We start from the raw sequence: 24407 nt of genomic DNA, 5'->3' as shown, positions 1-24407 counted from the left end.
TTGACATAAATAATGAAAGCATGAAAAAAAAAAAGAGCCTGGACCAGGTTGGGGCATGACTTTTTGGGTACCCAGAGAAAACCACTGACCTGCCCAGCACTCACTCTCTTGTTCCCGCATTCCACACCTTGAGGTTGCACTTCTCGTTCCTGTTCCATGAGCTTTCCCCTTTCAATAAAGAATAATAATTGAAATCTTTTGGAGTTAGCTTGAGATTATTTGACTTGTGCCCCCCTTTTATGCATTCAGTTACACCAGAGAAAAATTCTCTAGGATCAAGCAAGCTTATTTAGGGTTAGATAACATTATAATGGAGCACTCAATCTGCAATAAACCATCAGTGTATTGGGGGGACAATGGTGTGTGTTTTGGAAGTGAAATGAGAATTGCCTAAGATATTTTGAAAGAAAAATTTATGACTACAGTAACTATTTTAAGGGTGATGCAAGTTTGAGGTCGGATGGACTATCCCTGGCCAGATGTCTTGCAGAAATGCTTTTTCTCTGTGTGTGTAAGAGGTAGATTTTCATAAGGCTATAGATTTGACAGAATCTTTTGTACACAGCTCTTACTAGCAATTGCATCTGCAAGAGATCAACTCCTTCCTTGGCAACCTTCCATATTCATTCATTCATTTATTTATTTATTTATCCATTATGTTTTGAGACAGAATCTTATTATGTGGCTCAGTGAGGCCTGGAACTCACTGTGTAGAGCAGACTAACCTTGAACTTGCACTGATCCTCCTGCCCCTGCCTCCTGAGTGCTGAGATTATAGGCCCGATTCTCCATAGTTGACCCTGCTTAACTTAGTCATTTATTTTTGTTAGAATGGACACAACATCTCTATTTTGATCCTGACAACTTGTATAACTGTAAAGAATAAAATTAGATCATTCTAGAATTTCACATTCTTGGAGAGATTGGTGAAGACTCAACCACATCCACCCCTGCTGCTTGCATGTCTCCCTCATACAAACACCGGTAGCAGGTTTTTGTGGAGAGACAAATACGCAGGTTTGATTTATATCCCTGAGTGTGGAAGGTTAAAAAAGTACTCAAATGAGATATAAGTTGAACTTTTCTGATTGTCTTAAGGAAGAGGTAAACATAAAATATTGTATAAAATATAGTCTATGGAAGCAATGACCAATTTTTGACCAATGCGTAGATCCATCATGGATCCAAGGGACTGAACTTGGGTCATGACTGATAAAGATGGGGAGAGGCTGCAGAGAAGGCAGAGGTGAGACAGAAAGGGGTTTAAAGGTTTATCCAGCTAAAGAACATTTGTATGATGTTAGAAAGTCAAAATCAACAAATATATCAATATCCCAAGTCTTCATTCTGAAATATTTTCTGTCTTGGTTTTCCATGACTAAAGGTCTATGTGCAGGCATGTTTTAAAATGTTTGTAAAACTTTAAACTGAAACATATCAAACATTCATAACTTTTGAAGAATTTCATGGTAAATATCCAACTACCACCTACTTTCTATATTAACATTTTTGTATGTTTGATTTACCACGTGTTTAAAGTAGATATAATAGTGGCATAAGGATGGTTTGGTGGACAAAGGAGTTCAGTACCTGGGACTCTTCTGGTGGAAGGAGAGAACTGTCTCCTGAAAGATGTCTCTGACCTCCACACGCATCCTGAGACACAATACCCCTCCCACAATAAGTAAGTATAATGTGAAAATTTTAAATGGATGAATAAAACATTAGTCTTACTTCCCTCTATTATCAATCCACAATATTTTATTAATGCACTTAATATACTTACTACAAACGTAATATGATTTCTGGATTTTGTGATATTTGTGGCAACTGTTAGGTTTATTTTAAAAGATTTGTAATATGCTGCTGATATCTTAAAAGATTTATATTTATTTTACGTGTGTAAGAGTTTTGTCTGCCTGTATGTATGTGCACCATGTGCATGCCTGGTGCCCAAGGAGGCCGGAAGAGGACGTTGGATTCCCTAGAATTAAAGTTACAAACTGTAGTGAGCCACCATGTTGGGGCTGGAAACTGAACCTGAGCTCTCTGCAGTAAGTTCTCTTAACTGTTGAGTTATCTCTCCAGTCCTGATACTGACTGTTCTTTCAAAGTAAAATGAAGGCATCAATTTACTCTAAAATGTTCAGCATGTATATTATTAACTATAGTTCAGTGTTTTATTTAGTTTTTAATTTTATGTAAAATTTGCATATGATAAAATAGAAAAGTTTTAAATATATATTTCCATTTTGACCAATGCATAGATCCATCGTGGATTCAAGGGATTGACCTTGGGTCATCAAGCTTGGTGGCAGGTGCCTTTACCCAGTGAGCCATTTCACTGGCCACTCTAAAGTCCAACCCAAATCTCTACCAAGGCGGAACATTCTTATCATCCAAGAAAGTCATTCATGAGAGGCATGGCTTTAACTTTTTAAAAATTACATTTACTTATTCATTTATATATGCATGTATTTTGTGTATGAGATCACATGGCACAGAGAGCATGTAGAAGTCATAGGACAATTTTAGGAAGTTGGTTCTCTCCTTCCATCACGTGGATCTCAAGGATTGAATTTGGGTCATCAGGACTGGTTAGCTGGTATTTTCACCTGACGAGCCATCTCATTAGCAGGAGAGGTTCCAGATGCTGTAGGTTAATGGAGTGAGCAGTGGTAGACAGAATTGAACTGTGGGGAATAAAGTCTGGAAGGTCAAAATGATTAGTAGATGACCAGCATCCCAGGCCTGAGAGATAGTAGTCATTTGCTGCAGGCCGTAAGCAGATTAGCTTGGCTGGACCTGAGCAAAATGCATAGGATCTAAGTAAAACTTTGCAGTGCTCTGATTGTGTCAATAACACACACAGCAGAGCTGGGCTATAACTCAGGGTTAGAGAACGCAGTGAGTATAATAAGCAAAGCTCTGTGTTCACTCTCCAGCATCAGAATCAAAATCTTATACAGGATTCGCCCATAGATCCTACATCCCAAAGGAACAGTGTTTCCCAGTAGAGGTGATTGTGCCCTTCAATGGACGGTTGACAATGTCTGGAGACACTTTTGGTTGTTGAAAGAGTCGTGCATAGGCATTTTACTGAATGGAGTCCAGGGATCCTACTAAACGCTCCCCAATACACAGAACAGTCCTTGACCATTTTTTGTTTTGTTTTGAGACAGGGTTTCTCTGTGTAGCTTTGGAACCTGTCCTGGAACTCACTTTGTAGACCAGGCTGGTCTTGAACTCACAGAGATCCGCCTGCCTCTGCCTTGTGAAAGCTGCGATAAAAAGTGTGCACCACCACTGCCTGGCTAGTCCTTCACCATTTTACAGCCTCACATGGCACTAGTATCTGCTATAGGTTAAAGGTAGGGGTTGCCACCTATAGGGGAAAGTCAATGGCAGTTAGTGCTCGCAGCAAATTTTTTTTTTTTGTGAAAGTCAATATGTTTTTATATTGGTTTTTCAAGACAGGATTTCTCTGTGGCTTTAGAGCCTGTCCTGGAACTAGCTCTGTAGACCAGGCTGTGCCGCGCCAGCGTGGGCTGGAACCAAGAGTCTCGGCGGAGGGTGTCCAGGTTGAATGAATACACAAAGCACGAGCTTGAGGTGGAACAGCTTCTCTTTATTGTCTGCTGGGCTGGTTTTATAACATGGCACCAAATGAGGAGGGGGCTGCGAAGGGACTGTAACCTGACCCTAGCAGAGATCAAGGACTGGTCACCATGCACTTAAACTTCCTTCCTTCCCCACTCCAGGAGCAGAGGGTATTTATTATGTTTTCCTTGCAGATAAGCACCTCAAAAGGGGGCAGGGATATCAACTCGGGGGCTGCAGTTCCCACAAGGCTGGTCTGGAACTCACAGAGATCTGCCTGCCTCTGCCTCCTGAGTGCTGGGATTAAAGGCGTGCTCCACCTTCGCCCGGCTCCATTAAGTTGTTTTATCTTTTAAGATCAAGAAAAAAATCTGGGGAGATGTCAAGGATTAAGAGCACGTCCTGCTATTGCAGAAGATCCTAGCTTAACTGCCAGCACCCACAGTAGGTGACTCACAACCACATGTAAACTCCTGTCCCAGAGAGAGTTGAAGCCTGCCCTTGTGGACACCTGCACTCATGGGCACAAATCTTCTCCCACACACATCATTTAAAAAATTTTAAAAAGACCAAGAAAGAAGAACAATAACTCACTGCTGAATAAAACAGCTACAAGCAGGTGTGGCGGCACACACAAACTACCCGAATCACAAGCGTCTGACTCCATAAATTTTCACAGTGAGCACACTTACGTACTAGTGCACAGATCAAAGAATAGAACGCTAGTAGTTCCACTGGACCTTCAGTCACCTTCTCTGCAGATTATTTCTTCAATTTATTTTTAACTTTTCCTTAGATACTTGGGCACGTATGTGAGCGCAGAAATGCAAATGCCACACGTGTGTGCAGGGCATGGGAGAACTCTTGGGCATCGGCTTGTGGGACCTGGAAGACAAACTCAGATCATTGAGCCTGTGTGTTTTTGTTGACACCTGCTGAGCCATTTTCCCTGGCCTATTTATTGATGCTGGGGTTTGTGAGTACATGCATACGGAAGCGAGAAGACAATTTCCCAGGAGCCAGCTCTCCCTTTTAGCCTTCTCTTTGAGGCAAGGTACCTCTTGATTCTGGGTACCTTCCAGTTCCTCCAGACTCCCTGGCCCCTGAGCATCCAGCTTCCATTTTGCACTAGTATTACTGTGATTACATTTGGGAACCACCTCTTCTGGCCGGAGCCACCACATCTGGCTTCTACATGAGTTTTGGGGATTGAACTCAGGTCGACTGGCTTGCTTGGAAAGTGTTTTATCCACTAAACCTTCTCCCTGACCCTCACTCACTCTTCTACTTTAGATCACACATATTTCAAGCGTCATTAGGTCTTGTTCTTTTTTTTTTTTTAAAGATTTTTTTATTAATGATGTATACAGTGTTCTCTCTATGTATCCCTGCCCACCAGAAGAGGATACCAGATCTCATTACAGATGGCTGTGAGCCATCATGTGGTTGCTGAACTCAGAACCTCTGGAAGAACAGTCAGTGCTCTTAACTTCTGAGCCATCTCTCCAGCCCCTAGGTCTTGTTCTTTTGACACAGGGTCTTGCTATATTGTTTAGGCTCGCCTTGAACTTGTTTGTCAGCTCAAGTGATCATCTTGCTTCACCCTGCCAAATAACTTGAATTATAAAAGTATTATGAGTACCTTTTATGAAGTCTGCTGATAAAGTCAAACGTATTCTATCTTGATGATGCAGTGGCTGGAGAATCTCCAGTTTCGTTAAATTCTCTCTGCCAGTAAAAGCCCTAATCTTCCCTTAAGCCCCACCCCTGCAGGACTACATCTCCCAGGAGGCTGTGCTCTGAAGGCTCTCGGATTTAAGTAAGATTCTGAGCTCTGTTTAAACCAGCCTGTTGCAGAGTGCCCTGGAGTGAGAGGAGCCAAGAGTCAGCAGAAACTGCCAGGAGTTGGAGCCAGAGAAGGATCCCGAGGCCAGGTTGAGGGTAGAAGCTGGAGCAGCCGCTGCCAAGGAGGTTGACAAGATGCTGGTTATCTTGGGACTGTTCTCGGCTTTCCTCTCGATTTTGTACCTGACAGCTCCATCCATCAGGTTTGTCTTAATCCAGCAACTCAGCAATACCTTACAAAGCCCTGCAGTGGTAGCCACCTGCGACTGCTAAAGGAGAAAAGGGAAGACGGTGAAAGAGAGATTAGAATAGTAAAAGCAGGAAAGGAGGGGTTATGGAAGCGAGGTGGAAATTGAGAAGGAAGCACCTGGGTGGGAGGAGGTGGGGCTGATTCGAATTCTGACGCTAAGGGAAGGCTGAGGGGACCGGTGTCCTGGAACTTTCATTTAACCCCTTTAGGTTTCTCTGCCACTTTCCCTTTCTTTTCTGACCTTAGGTAAGGTAAGAGTGTCACCAGGGCGTCTTTGTCGAGGAACGCATTGTCCAGCAGTAGACACTCTGGGAAGGAAACAAACTCGCTCCCCGTGATACTTCTCTCAATAAATGTTTTGGAAATAGCCCTTTCACTGGGGATTTCTGGAGGTGCAAAAGAAAGGGCTATTCTGAGTAGAGAATTAAAAATTTGCGGATGATTAAGAAGGTAGATAGAAGCCAGGCGTGGTTGTGCTTGTCTTTAATCCCAGCACTCGGGAGACAGAGGCAGCTGGATCTCTGAGTTAAGAGTCCAGCCTGGTCTATAGAGTGAGTTCCAGGACAGTAAGGGCTAAATAGAGAGACCCTGTCTTGAGTCCCTGTCCTCTCCTCCCACCCCTGCTGCCAAAAATAAATAAATAAATAAATAAATAAATAAATAAAGGCTAGATAGACATATTAGGGACAGGGTGTCAGAGTGTTATACTCAATCATGGACATGTTTAGAAATGATTTGAACAACTTTGGGTTTCATTTTCTGCTTTGCAATGTAGAAACAATACTGAAATGGCTTGGAAAATTAATATAAATTACATAAGGAAGTATAGTATGTATGGACAGTATCTAGCTTGGGAAAGATAGTGAGTGTAGAGATGGTCTATCCTGGGGTAGACAGTGAGTGTAGAAAGTGTCTAGCCCAGTGTCTGTCAGCCAGTGATGTTCAGGAAGTATTCTAGACTCTATTATGGTCTTGTTTTCAGCAAGAAAGTTTTCTCTGCATGCCAATGGCCTGAACAAAACCCCTAACCCAGTGGCTGAAAGTCCCTCAGGATGCTCTATTGTCTACAACTGAAGAGACCACTAAGGGGTGATACTTACGTGTGTCAGCCCAGATGCTGTCCACCAGTTCCTCTGCTGACTATTGGAGCCCTAGGGCTCAGGGCTGTTGATTCCACTAGTGTTCATCACCTGTGTGTTTCCAGTGTGGGTCAGAGGAGGAGGCTGACCTATGGGAATCTAGAGATTAGACTGTTAGCTTTGTTACCCGACAAGGAATGGCTCCATTGTCCCTGGCTCAGGAGCATTTTCTCTGCTTGTTCAGGACACATAACCTTCCTCTATGCCTCTGAGCTGGCCACTACCCTGCCCAATCAAACAGTGGCCCATGCAAACTAATTTCTTTGCTTATTTTTTTTTTTTTTTTTGAGACAGGATTTCTCTGTGTAGCCTTGGCTGTCCTGGAACTAGCTCTGTAGACCAGGCTGACCTGGAACTCACGGAAATCTATCTGCCTCTGCCTCCCAAGTGTGGGATTAAATGTGTACACTACCACTGCCTGGATCAAATGAACTTTTTAAGATGATGACATTTTATGACACCAATTTAAAGCCCTCCCTCTTTGTAGTTACGTGGGTCTTGTTTTATGCATCTCAGCATGAGTTTGGGAGACTGGTGTATGATTTTCCTCCCTTTGGGCACAGGAAGTTCTTTGCTGGTGGAGTTTGTACAACGAGTGTGCAGATTCCCGGAAAGGTAGTGGTCATCACAGGTGCCAACACAGGCATTGGCAAGGAGACGGCCAGAGAGCTCGCACGAAGAGGTGAGTCCTTCCCCATCTGTTTCCCCGGGGCTACACCTCCTGCCCTCTTCACCAGGGTCCTGCCTGGATTTCCTTGTCTTTCTTTCTGGGCTTGGAGGCAGTGATGGGAATTTAAGGACACTGGAATCCAAGTCTAATGTGGCACTAATTTATTCTGGCTTTCTGCATAGCTCCCTTCCTTCCTGTACCTTCTCTCCTTCAGGGAGTAAGGGGAATGATGTCTCTGGGTTATAGTGGTCAAGTCAGTTATTTTAAGGTAGATACTAAGCAGGATGAAATATCAGAGTGCAAGACGAGGGTTCTCAGCTGTACTGTGAGAAGCTGGAAGTGGCCGTATGGCCGCTCCACCGCCATAGGGACAGCTATGAGTATGCTCTACCCATCAGCTGCAAGCTCACTTCCTGTACCTCTTGCACACATTGCCCGTTCTGCCTTGGCCCCAGGAGCACGAGTATACATTGCCTGTCGAGATGTACTGAAGGGAGAGTCCGCTGCTAGTGACATCCGAGCAGATACCAAGAACTCCCAGGTGTTTGTGCGGAAATTGGACCTATCCGACACCAAATCCATCCGAGCCTTTGCTGAGCGCTTCCTGGCAGGTAAGTTTCCAGCGAGTAGCCAGGAAAGCAGGAAACTGAACAAGGTAGGGATGACTGCCCCACCCAGAACCATCTATGGGCCCTTGCATCATACCCATGATCCCACTGGACAGGTTCAGCCACATAAACCAGCAGGACAGGGAATTGGCAAAGGGATGGCAGGGGGACAAGCTGGGCAGGATCTTTATCAACATTTTTGCTCTACAGTGGGAATCTTGGAGGTTTCATGTCCATGTCTGAGCTTGTACCTTGGTGTGAGGTGTGGCCCTGGTGCTGTTCTTTCCTTTCATCCAGAAAGTCAACCTTCTGTGGCTACAGGCATTAGATGAGCATGTGCCATTGTCAAAATGCTCCCGTGTCTTGGGAAATTACCGGCATCTACCAAGGACTACAGGTCCTTGAGGGACAAGGTCTAGATGTGCCTTGTTTTGCCAAGTCTTCCCAGGGCCCATCAATGTGGGCCTGCTCCAAAGCCGGTGATTAGTATACATTGGCCGTGTGAATGAGCAAGTGGTGTCCAGGAAGATATCAGCAAGTAAAATCAGAAACCCAATGGCAATGGTGATTCTATGTCACCCAGACAGGTCCAAATGGGGGAGTAGTTATTGACTTCTGAGGCAACATCTTATCTTAGGAGACAGGAGAAAGATGAGTGGTGAGTGATAACCTTGCCTAACAAAGAGTAGTCACCGACGAAAGCAGGGAGGAGGGTGCAACACTTGAGATGGTGACAGGTGGCTAGAGGTTGCATTGCCAGCCGAAGGATCTCCCTGATTGTACTCAACAGAGGAAAAGAAGCTCCATATTTTGATCAACAATGCGGGAGTGATGGTGTGCCCCTATTCTAAGACAACAGATGGCTTTGAAACCCACTTTGGAGTCAACCACCTGGGTAAGTATCTTTGTGTGGTTAAAGGTGAGCTATAACCCACCTTGACCTCTCAGGAAGATGATTCTGCCCGGTGCTCAGGATCTCCATTGATCCTCATAGAGCCTCTTAGGATCCTCCTAGGATCCCTCACCACAAGACACATTGCTCGTTTGTGCTTTTTTAAGCAGTCAAAACTGTGACTCTGTGTTTCTATTCAGAAGCCCCCATCTCAGAAAATACTAGGGAGAAAAATGCCATCCTTAGATGGGGTAGTGGCAATGTGGGGCTTGCTGGACAGAGCCAACCTGTGGGTATGCAGGGTCTGGATTTGGCAGGGAAAGTGACATCCACACGAGAACCAGAGAGAGCCTTGGGCTGGTGTATGGGGGTAAGTGGACCTTGCGAAGTTGATACACAAGATAGATTGGTGTTCAGAGTTCAAGATTAATGCTCTAGTCACGGGAGCATGTGGCATATTCTAAGCAAATGTTATTTTCGCTTTCTTTCTGTATGAGTATATGAGAACCCACAGTTATGCAGAGAAATTGGAGACAAGCAGATGGGAATATAAACAATAGGTACAAAAATCTAGATTAAATATCATTGATGCGGTCTAGCTTTGGCCCTTGCTTTTGACTAACTTAAAGGAAGTGACCATTTAGCATGGAGTGATTCAGGCTTTATTCACATGCAGAAGACAGTGAGCCAAAATGAAAATTCTCTCTTCTGTTCCCAAACCCTGAGCCTGAGCCTAGAGACATTCTACCCTTGAGTTTTCCTTTTGGATTTCTTTGTAGGCCATTTTCTTCTTACATACCTGCTTTTGGGGCGGCTGAAGGAGTCTGCTCCCTCACGGGTGGTAAACCTATCCTCAGTGGCCCACTTTGGTGGCAAGATCCGTTTCCATGACCTTCAGGGAGAGAAGTGCTACTACCGTGTCTTTGCCTATTGTCACAGCAAGCTGGCCAATATACTTTTCACCCGAGAGCTGGCCAAGAGGCTCCAAGGTACGTGTGGGGAAATAATAAAGTATTTTATCATTTAAATAATAAAAACAGAACCCTTAGTCCAGATTATAGGTTCATAGAAACTTCTGGAACCAGGATGTTGAACATACGTATTTTAGTACTATTCTGCATGGTTCGGAAAATGATCTTTGATAGCTGTGCTTTTTGTTTTGAATGAGTGAGTTTATTAAATATGTAGGGAGCAGCCGGGCGATGGTGGCGCACGCCTTTAATCCCAGCACTCGGGAGGCAGAGGCAGGCGGATCTCTGTGAGTTCGAGACCAGCCTGGTCTACAGAGCTAGTGCCAGGACAGGCTCCAAAGCCACAGAGAAACCCTGTCTCAAAAAAACAAACAAACAAAAAATATGTAGGGAGCAAAAAGAAAAGAATAAAGAGTAGTAACAGAGAGAACAGTGGACAGATACTAAAACACCAGATTGGGCACTAACAACATCTAGTGGAGACTCTCACCCAGTTGAGAGAGCAAATAAAAGAGAATGTCAGGGTCTTCCAAACACCTAGCAGAAACTAACCGAGGAAGCCCCATTGTGGCAGTCTGTCGGAGTCCTGATTGAGAGTTCTAGATAGAGCATAAAACAGTTTCTCAGCAAAAGAGCAAATAGCTCCAGATAAACAGAACATTACCAAAGCAGGCACCTACAACTTCCAGCAGAAACCGAGTATTGAAATTGAAGCAGTCAGCCGGAATCCTCCGTTGAGCTTTTTCTCCATGGTGAGCCTCCGGTAGCTGGACTTTAACTCCCTGCTCCTATTCCAGGCATTTTAACGTTACAGGATAGACAATGAATAACCTTGGTTGGGAACCGCTTCCCTTCTAGCTGCTCTCAGGGACACGTTTTTAACACCCTTAGTTGCTTGCCATTCTCCGTCTTCCCATTACATAGCCAGGGGCCATCCTGACCTAGGAAAGATCAGGGCAGTTTGGAATATGTTTGACATAAATATGCTTCAGTGTGAAGGGGGGCAACTCCATTTCCAGAGCTTCCCAGTGAGTCCCAATAGAATGTAAACATTTACCGGTACAATGTACCTTACAAGAAGGACCATGGCGTGTCGAGGAGACTGAGGTTACTAACAGAATGGAGTCGCTGTCCCTCAGGAAGTCCTGGGCTGAAGAGGTTGGAACTCTGGGAAGTTGCCTTATGTTGGCTGCCTCTTTGCCTCCGATTATTTTGTTTTGTTTTTACAACAACCCTTGGTAACAGTTGGTTGGAGTGGATAAGAGTATTCCCATTTTATAGGTCAGAAGTGAAATCCGTGGAAATGGCCAGCTCAAGATTATACGATAAATAGAGGCATCAGACGACTTCAGGGATTACTTCTGTAGTTCATAGAGAGCCAGAACTGGGACGTGGGCTCTCCGCTCTAAGCTCTTTCTCTTGTGTACCTTACACTGAGTTCTGCTAAGCTTCTGTGAGGGGGATAGGGCTGGATTTCAGGCTCCTGGGTCTGAGTTCTTGCCCTTCCACATACTAAACTACTTGTGCATATGTAGACATGTTCCTTTAACTTCCTCAACTGCCTCGTCAGCTATAAAATGAGACCCTAATCCTTAATAATTCTGCTCTTCCCTGGGGTCTAGATAATCCGTGGGTCCTGATCTCTCTGAGTTGAGGGGACGGTTTGCTATTGTGAATAATTCAGAGTCTGGGAAGAATGGCCAGTGTCAGAATGTCAGAGTGGGGGAATAAGATAATCGTGGCAATAAATAGTAATGACAGGGAGCTTTGCGTGCCAGGCACCATATAAGCCTCCAGATGTTCTTAGGAGATAAGCATTATTATTTTCCTCTATCTATGAATGAAGAGAAAGCACAGCTGTATTGGGGAATTTGCTCAAGTGTGTCTCCCAGCTGAGACGGTCCTCAGTCAAGAATCCAGCAATTAGAATCACTTTCCATGTGGGGCAGCAGACTGCTACCTATGACCTTGGCAAGTTATTTAGTTGCTCCGTGTCTCCATTTTCTTAGCTGTACATAGGCATCTTAATGCTACCTACTGCTGCATAAGCCTCTTTTCAGAGCTAAGACATGACCGGCCTCTGTCCCCTGCTCTCCAAGTCCCCCTGCCTCTGATTAGTTGAGTAAGAAGTGCTGTTCCAAAAAAGGAGAAGGAAAAGGGAGACGCAGGATTGCCTGACCTTGGGGTCACACCTGTGCTGGGTAGAGCAGGTGTGAGAAAAAGCGACAACCTCTCAGCATCAGATGGTCAAGAGTTTTGGCCGGGCCTTTGGAGACAGTCTGAGGTAGTGAGGAGCCGGGTGAGAAGCACATACTCTGTGTTGAAACTGAGTTCTAAGGCACATAAGGACTTGGCTCATAACCCTCCCCCACAGTGTTCTGCAGGTCAGTTGAGGAGGAGGTTTCTTTGACAAGCCACAGTTAATGGAGCCTGATGATAGTCCATACCAAATCAGTGTATTCTTTTCAACAATTTATTTCCTTGCAGGGAACACCTTCTCAACCAATCAAGGCTGCATGTACAGCTAGATTTATCACCCGCATATTAACAATAACGGCATCATTTGTCTCCGTATTCTGAGGTTACAGCAGTCTCCTGCTTGGATTATTTCCTAAGTTACCTTATCCGTTATGTCCACTGCTAAGTGATCCAAACGTGCCTGCCCCCCTTGTGCCAGAGAGTGTATAAATCTACAAAACAGACAGCGCTACAGGCGAGAGCACATCCAAGGAACAGATTCTAGAAAGATGCCGTGCAATGCTGCCCTGAATGCAGGAGAACCTGCATTGTAACTGGAATGGAGTCCAAATTGCTGTTCCTGTGTTGATTTTCTTATCCAGCTGTTCCCCTGTCAGGTCTCATCTTTATTTTATTTTCTTCTAGCTTTGGACAATAACTACTTTCTAAAATAGTTACAAGTTGCCCAAGATTGATGAGTTTTTTTAATAGAATGTATCTATTATGTGGACAAAATTTTCACTTTAACTGGGTTGTGAAAGATATCCTGCTGTCACATCAAAGGAACAATATTCTAGCTTCATCTGCTCCTGTTTAAGGCGTCCACTGTTAGAGATATACTTTATGCTCATAACTGATATGGCCGGAGAACCAGTATTGAATTTATAGCATCGTCAGAAGCAAAAATGTGATATAAGTTACTTGCGTCCGTAAAAGGAATGGCCTGCTCTTTAAAAAGTAGAAATTGAAAATCAAACACCCTTTGTATTCCAAATTAGAATCTCAAAACTTTTGTAGTTTTCATTAAATTGCCGGGAGGCTTGGAGTTGTTAGTCCATCTTCCAGCCTACGGTTAAATGTCTCAGCGAATAACCGATGCAAGCCATCAGTGGCTGATTGATCCAATGATAACTCCGCTAGTAACTGATATATTTTCCTTCAATAAGTTGTTTATATTTTTATTTTATATGCATTGGTGTTTTGCCTTCATGTATATCCGGGTGAGGGTGTCAGGTCCCCTGGAACTGAAGTTACAGACAGTTGTGAGCTGCCATATGGGTGCTGGGAATTGAACCTGGGTCCTCTGGAAGGGCAGTCAATGCTCCTAACCACTGAGCCATCTGTCCAGCTCCCTTCCTTCACTAAGTTGTGTAAATCAAAAAAACTAAAAAGCAATGAAACAACAGAGGTAAAGTGCACAATGCAGTCCCTGAACGTAAACACTACTGAAAATGAGATGGTATGGGAGTTGTGTTGGGGGCAGCTTAACGTCCCATAATTCCCACCAACACCCCTCCATCCACACCTCATAAATGTGCTTCCCCAGCTAGCCTCTATCCTCAACCTTTCAAACAGATTGTTGTCTCAAAGCTCCTCCCATAGAAATGGCAAAGATGCTGCTATTAATGATTAATACTTCTATTTCCCACATGTTTTTATTAGTAGTATGTAAGCCTCCATATAAGATAGCATTGAACTAGGACTCTTCTTTTGGAGCATAGAAAGCTGAGAAGGCTATGTAGGTCTTTCTCAAAGAGATCAATTCATTACTGGGCAGAGTGAGTAGACCCTTTTGAAACCTAGACTTGGGTTTCCCAAGTCCCTTCTTGTCATTTGGGTATTTTGCCGCAGGGCTCAGAGCATGTCCTTGGCCTTACTGTGTCTTCTTTGTCCTAGGAACGGGGGTCACCGCCTACGTGGTACACCCAGGTATCGTCATGTCTGAGATCGTCAGGCACTCCATCCTACTGTGCTTGTTGTGGCGGCTTTTCTCACCCTTCTTCAAGTCCACCCGGCAGGGAGCTCAGACCAGCCTGCACTGCGCCCTGGCTGAGGGCCTGGAGCCCCTGAGCGGCAAGTATTTCAGGTACGGGTTGGCAGTGCAGGGTGTCTCCACTACCGGTGTCTGTGAATCACAGAGCTTTGCATTGGTGCTGGAAGATGGAATCCAGGCTTGGGTAGGGTCAGTTTTATTTCAGTGTGCCAGGTTTCTGTGAGCATCTTTTGAATTTGAGTACCACATGTAAACATAACTCCACGTGCAGTCAGAGCTTGCAAATGAGAAGTCCAAGCTAAAGTCCCCTTTCCATTCTATGACTTAATCTGGCCCAGTCTGGTCTACTGTTGGTTGCTAAGCAACACACCATTTGTTAAGTGGAGCTCTGAGAATACCTTTAGTGTCTGCAGTAGGGGAATGGATGAATGGTAGCGGCCAATGCAGTGTGGCTTGAGCTCTTGGCATGTGTTTGGCCCTCAGCTAAGTGTGTTTTGTGTATCGGATCATACAGTCACCTCAGCTGTCCTCAAACTCAAGAGTTCCAACTGTCTCTGCCTCTGCATCCCAAGTGCTAGGATTAGCGGAGTGACCAGCTCTTGATTTAGCTTAGAGGCATTTTCTCACTAGGAAGTCCAGTCTGACCTCAGATTTATGATTTTCTGTTTCAGTCTTCTGAGTGCTGGGGTTCCAGCTATGTCCCAGCATGCCTAGTTTCCTTTTGTCTTCTAAGTGTGGCCATTAGAAAATCTGAATTATATATATATAAAAAAGAAAAGCTGAATTATGCATGTGGCTCATATTTTTGGTTTGCATCCTTTTGTTGTTTGGAGGGGGTCAAGGTTTCTCTGTATGGTCTTACTCTGGCCTCATCTTACAGAGCTCCCCTCTGCTTCCCAAGAGTTGGGATTAAAGGTGTACACTCTAATGTTTGGTGTGCATCCTCTTTTTATTGAACAAATCTACCCCCACAAATCTGAGTGTTTACATTACTGCCTTATGAATGTGACAGATATTATGTAGTCATTTAATATGATTTCAGATAATGTTTAATTAATAAGGGATTTTCATAATACAATATGAGAAAACGAACGAACAGACAAACAAACCAAAAAAAAAAAAAAACCAGAATACAAAACTATAGGGGCTGCGATATGACCCAGCAGCTGAGGGTTCTTGCTGCTCTTGCAGAGGACGGCAGTTTGGCTCTCAGTGCCGAGTGTCTCACACTGACTGTGACTTCAGCTCCAGGGGACCGATGCCCTCTTCTGGCCGCCACAGGCACTCACTCACATGCACAAGCTCTCACATAGACACGTATGGATATAGAGAATGAAAACAAAAATCTTCTTAAAAGACCATGTGAACGTTGTTACAAATACATAGTGAATATTCTAGAAAAATCTAGGGAGATGAGGAAGTGCCAGACAAGATATGAAAGAGACTTACAACTTCTTATTCTAGCTGTTTCCTTATTATTTAAAATGTTTTGGAAGGTCTTATATATATATTTGCTATCTATATAATTAAAATATATTTTAACAACAAAAAAAGACTTCTTCCCCAAACTAAATACAACATGGTCTCACTTTTGTATAAAAGTAAAAATCCACATAAACTTACATATATATATGTATATATATATATATGCATAAACAAATAAGGTTGGAATAGAAGGCCAGCCAAATGATAGGCTTTAAAAAAAAAACCAGAGTTATATTTTCCAAACATCACATAGAAGTGTCATAATTATGAAAACTAGAACTCCAATGGCTCGGCCTATCTCCCTTTCGCTATTCTCCCCATCCTTGGTCCGTCTGCTCACTCTAAAACAGGTCAGTACTTACGTAGTTCTCCCTGGGCACAAGTGACTTTGCATGGAATCCAGAGTTTCTCTAAATTTAGTAAGAAAGCCACTGCAGTGTTATCTGTGACTCTGCCACCACAGGTTACAGGTATTCTCATATCACATTGAATTATTGAAGGTATTTTATAATGCCTCTTTGGCTCACAAATACTTCGAAATAGTTGGGCATCAGTTCTGGTATCGCATCTTGCTGTAGGCCATACTCACAAAAAGCTTATGTATTACTATTTCAAAATTTGTTTTATATATATATATATGTATATGTGTTTATATATTTAAGATTTTTACATTTATGTGCATCTGTGTGAGTGTATATGCATGAGTGTGAGGATTCCCATGGAGGCCAGAATGGATGTTGGATCCTCTGGATCTGGAGTTGCAGGGGGCAGTGAGCAGCCTGACATGGTGCTGGGAAGCAAACCTGGATCTTCTGGAAGGGGGCAGCAAATGTGCTTTGCTACCAATTCATTTCTTCAGCCCCTATATTTTGGTTTTTCAAAACAGGGCCTCATTGTAGTTCAGGATAGCCTCAAAGTCGCTCTGTAGCCAAGGGTGACCTTAATCTTCCAATCTTCTTGCCTCTGCTTCTCAAGGGCTAGGATTATTTAGGCTGCACCCTGACCCTGGAATACTTAAGAATTCATTTCAGTGCAGTTTCCTTAAGTCCAGTGCACATATTGTATATAACTAGAAATCTATTCTGAGAAATGTGTTCCGAGATTGCCAGTTTTCATTCTAATGTTCATTCTCTGTGTCTGCCAGAGACTGCAAGAGGACCTGGGTGTCCCCCAGGGCCCGGAATAAGAAGACAGCTGAGCGTCTGTGGAACGTCAGTTGTGAGCTTCTAGGAATCCAGTGGGACTAGCTGGCTGGGAGACTATGGCCTTTTCAGGCCCAATCCATGGAAGAAAGGGGACCAAAGACAAGCGCAGCCAGAAAGAATTATCCATCTAGCCTGCTGCTGCAGTGATTCCTGCCTACTCCGAACCTTCTAGAATCCTTTATACACACGACCTTTTTGTGAGGCAGGGTCATAGTCCACAATGATATTCACACCTACAGACCATTCTCCTCAAAAGACTTAGAGAACCCACAACCCTCTGGGGCAAGAGGTCTACGTAGGTGCCAGGCTGGACATAGGGGTAGAAGAGGAACCTAGGAAATGGGGGTCCGTTTCCTCATCAGCATCATAAACACTAGCCTGCATGTTCACGGAAGCACTACCATTGCACATGTCTGTGAACTATAGGCTCAGACTCTAGATTGGCCTCTTTTCTCTATGAAATAAAATGCTAGTCACACCCCTGAAGTCTGGACCAAGGAAGGAAGAAGTGGCTCACTTTGGCCGAGCTTCATTTCTTCCTTTGAGTGTCCTGGAGCCTTTGCATGAAGCTGAGCACATTTTCCACCATGTAGATCCCCCAAACCATTCTCTTTACCTCAGTTTTTAGAGAAATAAAGATTTATGTTCATCTCATTGTCTTATGTGTTTTCTCAGGGAGAAATGGAAGAAAGGGAATCAGCTTGTCAGTCCAGTCAGTCCATATGTCCTCTTACTGAGCCACTCACCCATACATCCAGAACTTTCTTAGAGTACTGTGTCTGGGTACAAAGTAAGCTGGTCAAGCTAACATTCACTCAGGTTTCCTTCAATGCCTGTATTTGATTATGAGAAGTAAGAGGTGTGGCTTAAAATATAGAGCCATGCAGCTCCACCACAGATTATAATCAAGATAGGTTTGACATATAGATACAAAAAAGCAAACCCCAATCTGTTTCCCTAAATATATAGCTCTTACCCCCTCTGGTTCCCCTGTTCTTCTGTGTTGTGGCCCTCATGACCTCCTCGCTGAAGGTTATCCAGAAGAGGTAGCAGATGTAGCCAATGTTACAACCCATTAGCCCAAGAAGTCATGTTTATTGATCCTAGATCTGAAGGGCATCTGGTGATAAATACTCTCTTTTCTTTAATGCAACATAGCCTTAAATTTTTATAAGGATTTATTAACTGTATAAAATAATGGGTTTATTTATGACATGTTCACTCATGTGTATAAGGTACTTTGATCATATTTATCCCCATTATCCACACTTACCTTCTTGCCCTTGGAAGAAGTCTTTAAAAACTTTCATTATTAATTCTCTATCTCTCTGTGTAATGTGAGTGTGTGTGTGTGTGCACAAATGTTTGCTGTGTGTGAGTATGTGCACATGGTTGTTTGCATGCGAGTATGTGTGTGTTTGCATGTGATTGAGTGTGTGTGCATGTGAGTGTGTTTGCATGTGTGTGTTTGCATGTGTGAGAGTGTTTGCATATGAGTGTGTGTTTGTGTGTGATGTTGAACTCAGGGCTTTGAGCATTCTAAGCTAGAGTATAAACAAGGTCGAGACAAGACAGAAGAGACAGAGTACTTACTGCACTGCATTGATGGTGACCCTGAACGTCCTCTCAGTGCTGGGAACAGGAACAGAGACTAAGAATCATGGGAGGAGGGAGATAGGCACAGCCAGCAGAGCATGCCATGAGAGCGGTATGTGTGTGTGTGTGTATGAAGGTTTACACCTGAGTTCCAGGCACATCTGCAGGGTCTAAGAGAGCTAAAAGATGCAGTGGAAACAGGAATGCAGGGGACAAGCCTGAGGTGGGGTTCACATATATAACAGAGGGTTAAATAGATGCAGAAGGGGCAAAGCCATGTGTGGGCTGCAGGAAGCTTGCTGCTCTCTGGCTCCCCCACCCAGGGCATCATACTCAGACTGAAATCAGCATTAGATGCTGGAACAGAAATTATGTTTGCAAATGGCCACATGAAGTTTGGAGCTGGCTCTGCAAGGTAGTTCTCCCTCCATTTCAGACCTAATCATGTTTGTCCCAAAGGGTCCCCTTAAACTCTCCGTCCAGGACAGACTGGCCTTGTGTCAAGGAGAAAAGACGACAACAAAAACAGTCCAAGAAGGAAAACACGATGCCCCTGAGAACAGGAGGGCGAGTTAGCTAACGAGACACTGTGCCCTTGAGAACAGCTGGAAGGCAATCTAGAATATAAAAATGCTTGTGGGAACAGCTGATTGGAAGTCTCACCTGAAAGGAAGGTGTTCTGCTGGGGACCTTGGTGTAAATCAGAGACTCTGGTTGACTGTTTTCTTGAGCTATTCTGCCAGGTGGTGGAAGATCCTAATCTGATGTTCTGACATGCTATTTTTCTTCTGCTTTTTGTTTGCTGTATATTTAACATTCTTACTCACTTGAAATCAAAAGGGTATCATGGATCATTCTTTTTTTTATTTTTTTTTTATTTTTTATTTTGGTCTTTTTCAAGACAGGGTTTCTCTGTGGTTTTGGAGCCTGTCCTGGAACTAGCTCTTGTAGACCAGGCTGGTCTCGAACTCACAGAGATCCGCCTGCCTCTGCCTCCCGAGTGCTGGGATTAAAGGCATGCACCACCACCGCCTGGCTGGATCATTCTTTAGATGTAGCAGATGCCGGGCTCCACCATTTCCCCTGCTGTTCCTGTGCTCCTTTGAGACAGAGCCTCCCTCAGCAATAAGCCTCTAGGCTACACGTGACCTCTCTACAGCTTCCTCCCAGCATCCAAAACATTGTCCAATGTAGGACAAAAAGGAAGTGTCAGCCTTGGCTTTTTCCAGAAGAGACTTTCCCAGAATTAATAATCAAGTGACTCAAAGTCTTGATTCCACATCAATAATGCTGTTATCAGTGGTGGAGACCTGTCCATCTTGGCACTCCCCTGTGACCACAGAGAAGGTTTGCCTTTGGCTTCCTTGTGCTTGGATATGGACATAGCATCCGGTCTTGGTAGAGGGCTCCCTGGAGCCTGGGAAACTAGATCCTAGATGAGAAGGCCTCAGGGGTGACAGTACTCCCCACTTCTTTCCAACTAACTGTTCCAGTTCCCTTGCCTTCATTATTCCTGGATCCTCTGAGTCTCTGACACCCTTAGCTAGGCTAGCTCACTATGACAAATCTTTTCTCCCTTAGCTTGCCTGGCAGACTGTCCTAGATTTTTTTTTTAAATAACACCCAGAAAAATAAGAGAAAAGGAACCTGAAGAGACATACACAAGCGAGAAAGCGTGTCAGTGTGCTGAAATGATGACCGACTGACAGCCACAGGTGATCTTGGCTGTCACCAGGCTCAAGTCTAACTTGACTCTGCATCCAATGCCACCAAGCATCCCAAGCCTTAGAGGACAGACTTCATGTATCCTCTTCTAGTTATAACACACAGATACACATTGAACAGGCTCAGGACAACAACAACAACAACAACAACAACAACAACAACAACAACAACAACAACGGAACGTTTTGCTCAAACTCAAAGGAAAGAAAAGCTCCAGATAGAGGACACCATGAAGGGGACACAGCCACCACCCCACACAGGCCAAAGTGATGTGGGAGTGATTTCTTATTAATAAAGAAACTGCCTAAGCCCCTTGATAGGCCAACCCTTAGGTGGGTGGAAAAAACAGAACAGGATTATGGGAGAAAGAAGCTGAGTCGAGGAGTCGCCATGATTCTCCCACTCCAGACAGACGCAGGTTAAGATCCTCCCTGGTAAGCCAGCTCATGGGCTACACAGAATATAAAAATGGGTTAGAACAATATGTAAGAGCTAGTCAATAAGAAGCTGGAACTAGCCGGGCCAGGCAGTGTTTGAAAGAATACAGTTTCCATGTAATTATTTCTGGGCATAAGCTAGCCATGCGGGCGGCCGGGTGCCGGGGACGCAGCCCTGCCGCTCCTAATTCAACACCAAAGGGTTTGTGGTTTAAGAGAAAGCAGGGCTGGTTGCTGGGACCCTAGCTAAGTTGGTAGAGTGTTTGTTTTTTCTCTGCTATGTCCTAGTACCATGGTAGTCTGTCTCATCAAGGCCCAGAAACAATGGAGCCTGTCAACCATAGACTGAAACCTCTGAACCAAATTGTTTCCTCCTCTGAAATTGTTTCTCCAGGAATTTGAAACATCAATGAAAATCTGAGTAACCCGGCCATCTTCCTGGACTTTCCCAAGCCCCTTTTCTACGTCCTCCTCCTGACCCTCCCTCTTTTGTTCTTTGCTTCTTAGTATCTACAGTGATCTTAGAATGTGTATGTAAGGAGACACTGGACTAGCAAGAAACAGCCCCAAAATCACTCAACTGGGAAAAAAAAATGTATCTTCAGTGTGGTGGTTTGAATGAAAATGACCTCCATAGACTCATAGGGTGTGGCCTTGGAGGAAGTGTGTCATTGAGGGTGGGCTTTGAGGCTTCAGAAACTCAAACCAGGCCCAGTGGCCCACCCTCTCTTCCTGCTGCCTGTAGATCCAGATGTAGAATTCTCAGCTACTTCTCTTAACACCACGTCTACCTTCGTGCTACCCTGCTTCCCATCATTCTGATAATGGACTAAGCCTATGGATTGTAAGCCAGCCCAATTAAATGTTTTCCTTTATAAGAGTTGCCATGGTCATGGTATTTCTTCACAGCAATATAAAATCCTAAGCCATCCAGCATAAATATATATGGAGTGCTATTGCTTTTGGGGTTGTTGTTCCACAAACAATTGCATTATTTATATTATTTAAAAATTAACCATACACGGATAGATGGATTTCAGAAAGACAAATGTGTTTTGTAATAAGATTTATAACAACATATCCATATGTAATTGTAGGAAACTCCAGAAAAATGTGCAATTCATTCAAATTTTCTTCTTCAGACTCAGACTTGTTGCCCAGTTTATAAGTCTATTTTGGGGAAGGTTCTGCAAACTTGAGGAAGTGGAGCCTTGTTGGAGGAAGTACTTGATTGGGGGGTATGCCTTTGAAGTCTCTGCCTGGTTCCTAGTTCCTTCCTCACTGCCCACTTCCTCTGTGTTACTGGGTGAAGAATCCCCTAGCACACCCTTCCACCACTGTGAAGCTACCACTTGTGCTGCCTAAGAGCATCTGCAAGCAACCATGGACTGAGCCTTCTGAAACCATCAGCCCCCAGATAAAGCCTTCCTCCGTTGGGTTGTTTCCCGGAGGTATTTTGTCATAGCTATGAGAAAGCGAAACTATGCCAACCCATAGTCATGTCCTAGGCTATCCATTTTTTGACTTTGACTTGTTTCAGTATCCTTACCTCTGCCCCCATTGTAAACAGACCATCCAAGCACCAGGACTCATATGTGATTGGATTGGTATGTATAATGAAAAAAGAGTTTGTTTTCTTTAAAAAAAAAAAAATCAGTGGCTCCATTGCTCCTCAGGTTCTTGAGTTGTGCACTGGATGTTCTGTATAGAGCAGGAAGAATGAGAACATGAGGACCAGTGATGTTCAGTTGAGCATTACGGCCGTGTCTGATTTATAATATAGCATATACTTATTTTATAACAGTTATTTCTTGCTTTCATCTCAGTACCTTTTCAGATTTGATTTAAGCATGTTTCATTTTGTCCACTTTCTTACAAATAATATTTTTTTTTTCCCGAAACAGGGTTTCTTTGTAGCTTTGGAGCCTGTTCTGGAACTAGCTCTTGTAGACCAGGCTGGCCTTGAACTCACAGAGATCTGCCTCCTGAGAGCTGGAATTAAAAGTGTGCACCACCACCACCCAGCACAATTTTTTTTTCTATCTCAGGAAATGACTTCTATAGTTGGCGTTTTGCTAAATGAACTTTTTCTACCTACATACAAATAGTCAATTTCACAGAGACAAAGAGTCCAATGGAGGTGTTGCCAGGGGATGGGGGGATTTTTTTATGAGCCCATGCCACAGTGGTCTCTTCAGTAGTATACTTGCCAGAGACCTACCTATGCTTCTTTTAGTAACCCCAATAAACTCACTGGTTCACTTGAGTGAAATTATTTCTTTGCTCTGTCATCGGTACCGTAGGCTAAATGAATATTTGTTTTTCCACAACCCCCCCCCCCAGGAAAATTAATGCAACATAGGAGAGAGGGTTAGACCAAGAAGAGCCCGTTTCTGCCAGGGCAATGTGACTATTGATATTTGCTTGCCTGGGTGTTACGAGTCTAATTGCCTGTGATCTACTTTGCCTAAGCCTCAGCCAAAGACATCTGGCAGCCTAGCCTGTCTCGGGTTTCCAAACCTAGTGCGCATCTGTCTTGCATTCGGGTGGAATGTTCCCTGTACTCTTTGTTGTGACGTGTCTTCGTGTCACGGCCACGCCAGATGTCTTCAGGTCTCCTTCCATCCTTAGCATGTGTTTGCTCCGTTTGTTTTTGTTTTGTTTTGAATGAGAAACCGGAGAGGCTCCCATTTCTGGGGAACGATGATAACAGCAGCCATGCGAATGAATGCTCTCAGCTCAGGTGTCCTTCCGCAAACGTGCCCCGAGAGAACGAGGAGCAGTCTACCTGAGCAAGAATCCACGAAAATGAGACCCTATCTCAAAAACAAACAAACAAACAAAAAATCCATCAAGTTTATGAATTCCTGGGGGACAAGAATGGGGGGAATGGTAGGGTGAGCACTCTCTACCCCACTGGTGGGAAAGCAAATTGCTGTGGAAAATGGCTGCGATTATTGACCAAATGCACATATCCTCGGACTCAACAATTCAGGAAAATTCACTGCAGGATAATCTGTGGTGGTAAAATACCCCTGCACCACCGCCCTGGGACTGCACACGAGATACTGGCGACACTGGTCACCCCTGGGAGATGGGAGGACTCTTCACTCGGATTCCTGCTCCAACTGTATGGCCTATCGCCACCCCTTCACCTAAAGCAGACATGAAACATATCAAGTGTCCTAGTGGTAGAGGATTCTAAATTGAGTTTTTAATTTTTTATGGTGGAATTCAGTAACTGAGCCTAGGACTTTACACATACCAGGCAACTGCTATACTTTCAACCACATTTCTAACGCACTAATAAAACAATACTTTATGACAATAAACTTATTTTATGTGTGTGGATGTTTTGCTTGCACATATGTCTGTGCACCATATGAATGCCTGGTGCCCTTGGTGGAGAGAAGTGGGTGTCATATTCCCTGGATCTGGTGTGGTTGGGAGGCCTTCCTGGTCAGGTTGTAGTCTGCCACAGTCTGGCAGCTCTCTCTGAGCTCAGCAGCAGGGAGGACTCTCTCTGCCAGCAGAGGGTTTCCTATGCTCTGTCTGACCTTATTTGAAGAATGTCTCTAGGTCCAGATGCTTGACTTATCACTAGTGTGACCCTTGACACAGTTCCCTGCAGAAACCTTCTCCCAGCGGCCTAGACTGTGCTTCCGCATATGATCCTAAGACTTGTACTAAGGGTTTTGGGATAAGAATGTGCTGTTTAGTGCAAATTAGGGGATGCCCCAGCCACTGTCCCCA

The 24407-nt window shown here is 44.1% G+C and overlaps 2 protein-coding genes across 2 annotated transcripts in view; both read left to right on the top strand.

The window, feature by feature from the left end:
- Positions 1-5442: 5442 nt before the first annotated feature.
- Positions 5443-17490, top strand: Rdh12 (retinol dehydrogenase 12). The gene is made up of 7 exons (XM_050158627.1): positions 5443-5648; positions 7398-7516; positions 7960-8115; positions 8903-9007; positions 9784-9993; positions 14110-14299; positions 16836-17490. Exons 1-7 carry the CDS (start codon positions 5581-5583, stop codon positions 16936-16938), a joined length of 951 nt encoding a protein of 316 aa, XP_050014584.1. The 5' UTR covers positions 5443-5580; the 3' UTR covers positions 16939-17490.
- A 3129-nt stretch (positions 17491-20619) lies between these two features.
- Positions 20620-24407, top strand: part of Rad51b (RAD51 paralog B) — a 599994-nt gene continuing 596206 nt past the window's right edge. The window contains exon 1 of the mRNA XM_050158446.1: positions 20620-20651. The gene's annotated coding sequence lies outside the window, so the exon portion shown is untranslated. The remainder of the gene's footprint in view (positions 20652-24407) is intronic.

This window comes from Alexandromys fortis, unplaced genomic scaffold (assembly GCF_014885135.2).
Source record: "Alexandromys fortis isolate MF-2015 unplaced genomic scaffold, M_Fortis_MF-2015_v1.1 scaffold_99, whole genome shotgun sequence".
NCBI lineage: Eukaryota > Metazoa > Chordata > Mammalia > Rodentia > Cricetidae > Alexandromys > Alexandromys fortis.
The sequence above is the reverse complement of the archived record's forward strand: the minus strand, read 5'-3'. Positions and strand labels throughout refer to the sequence as shown.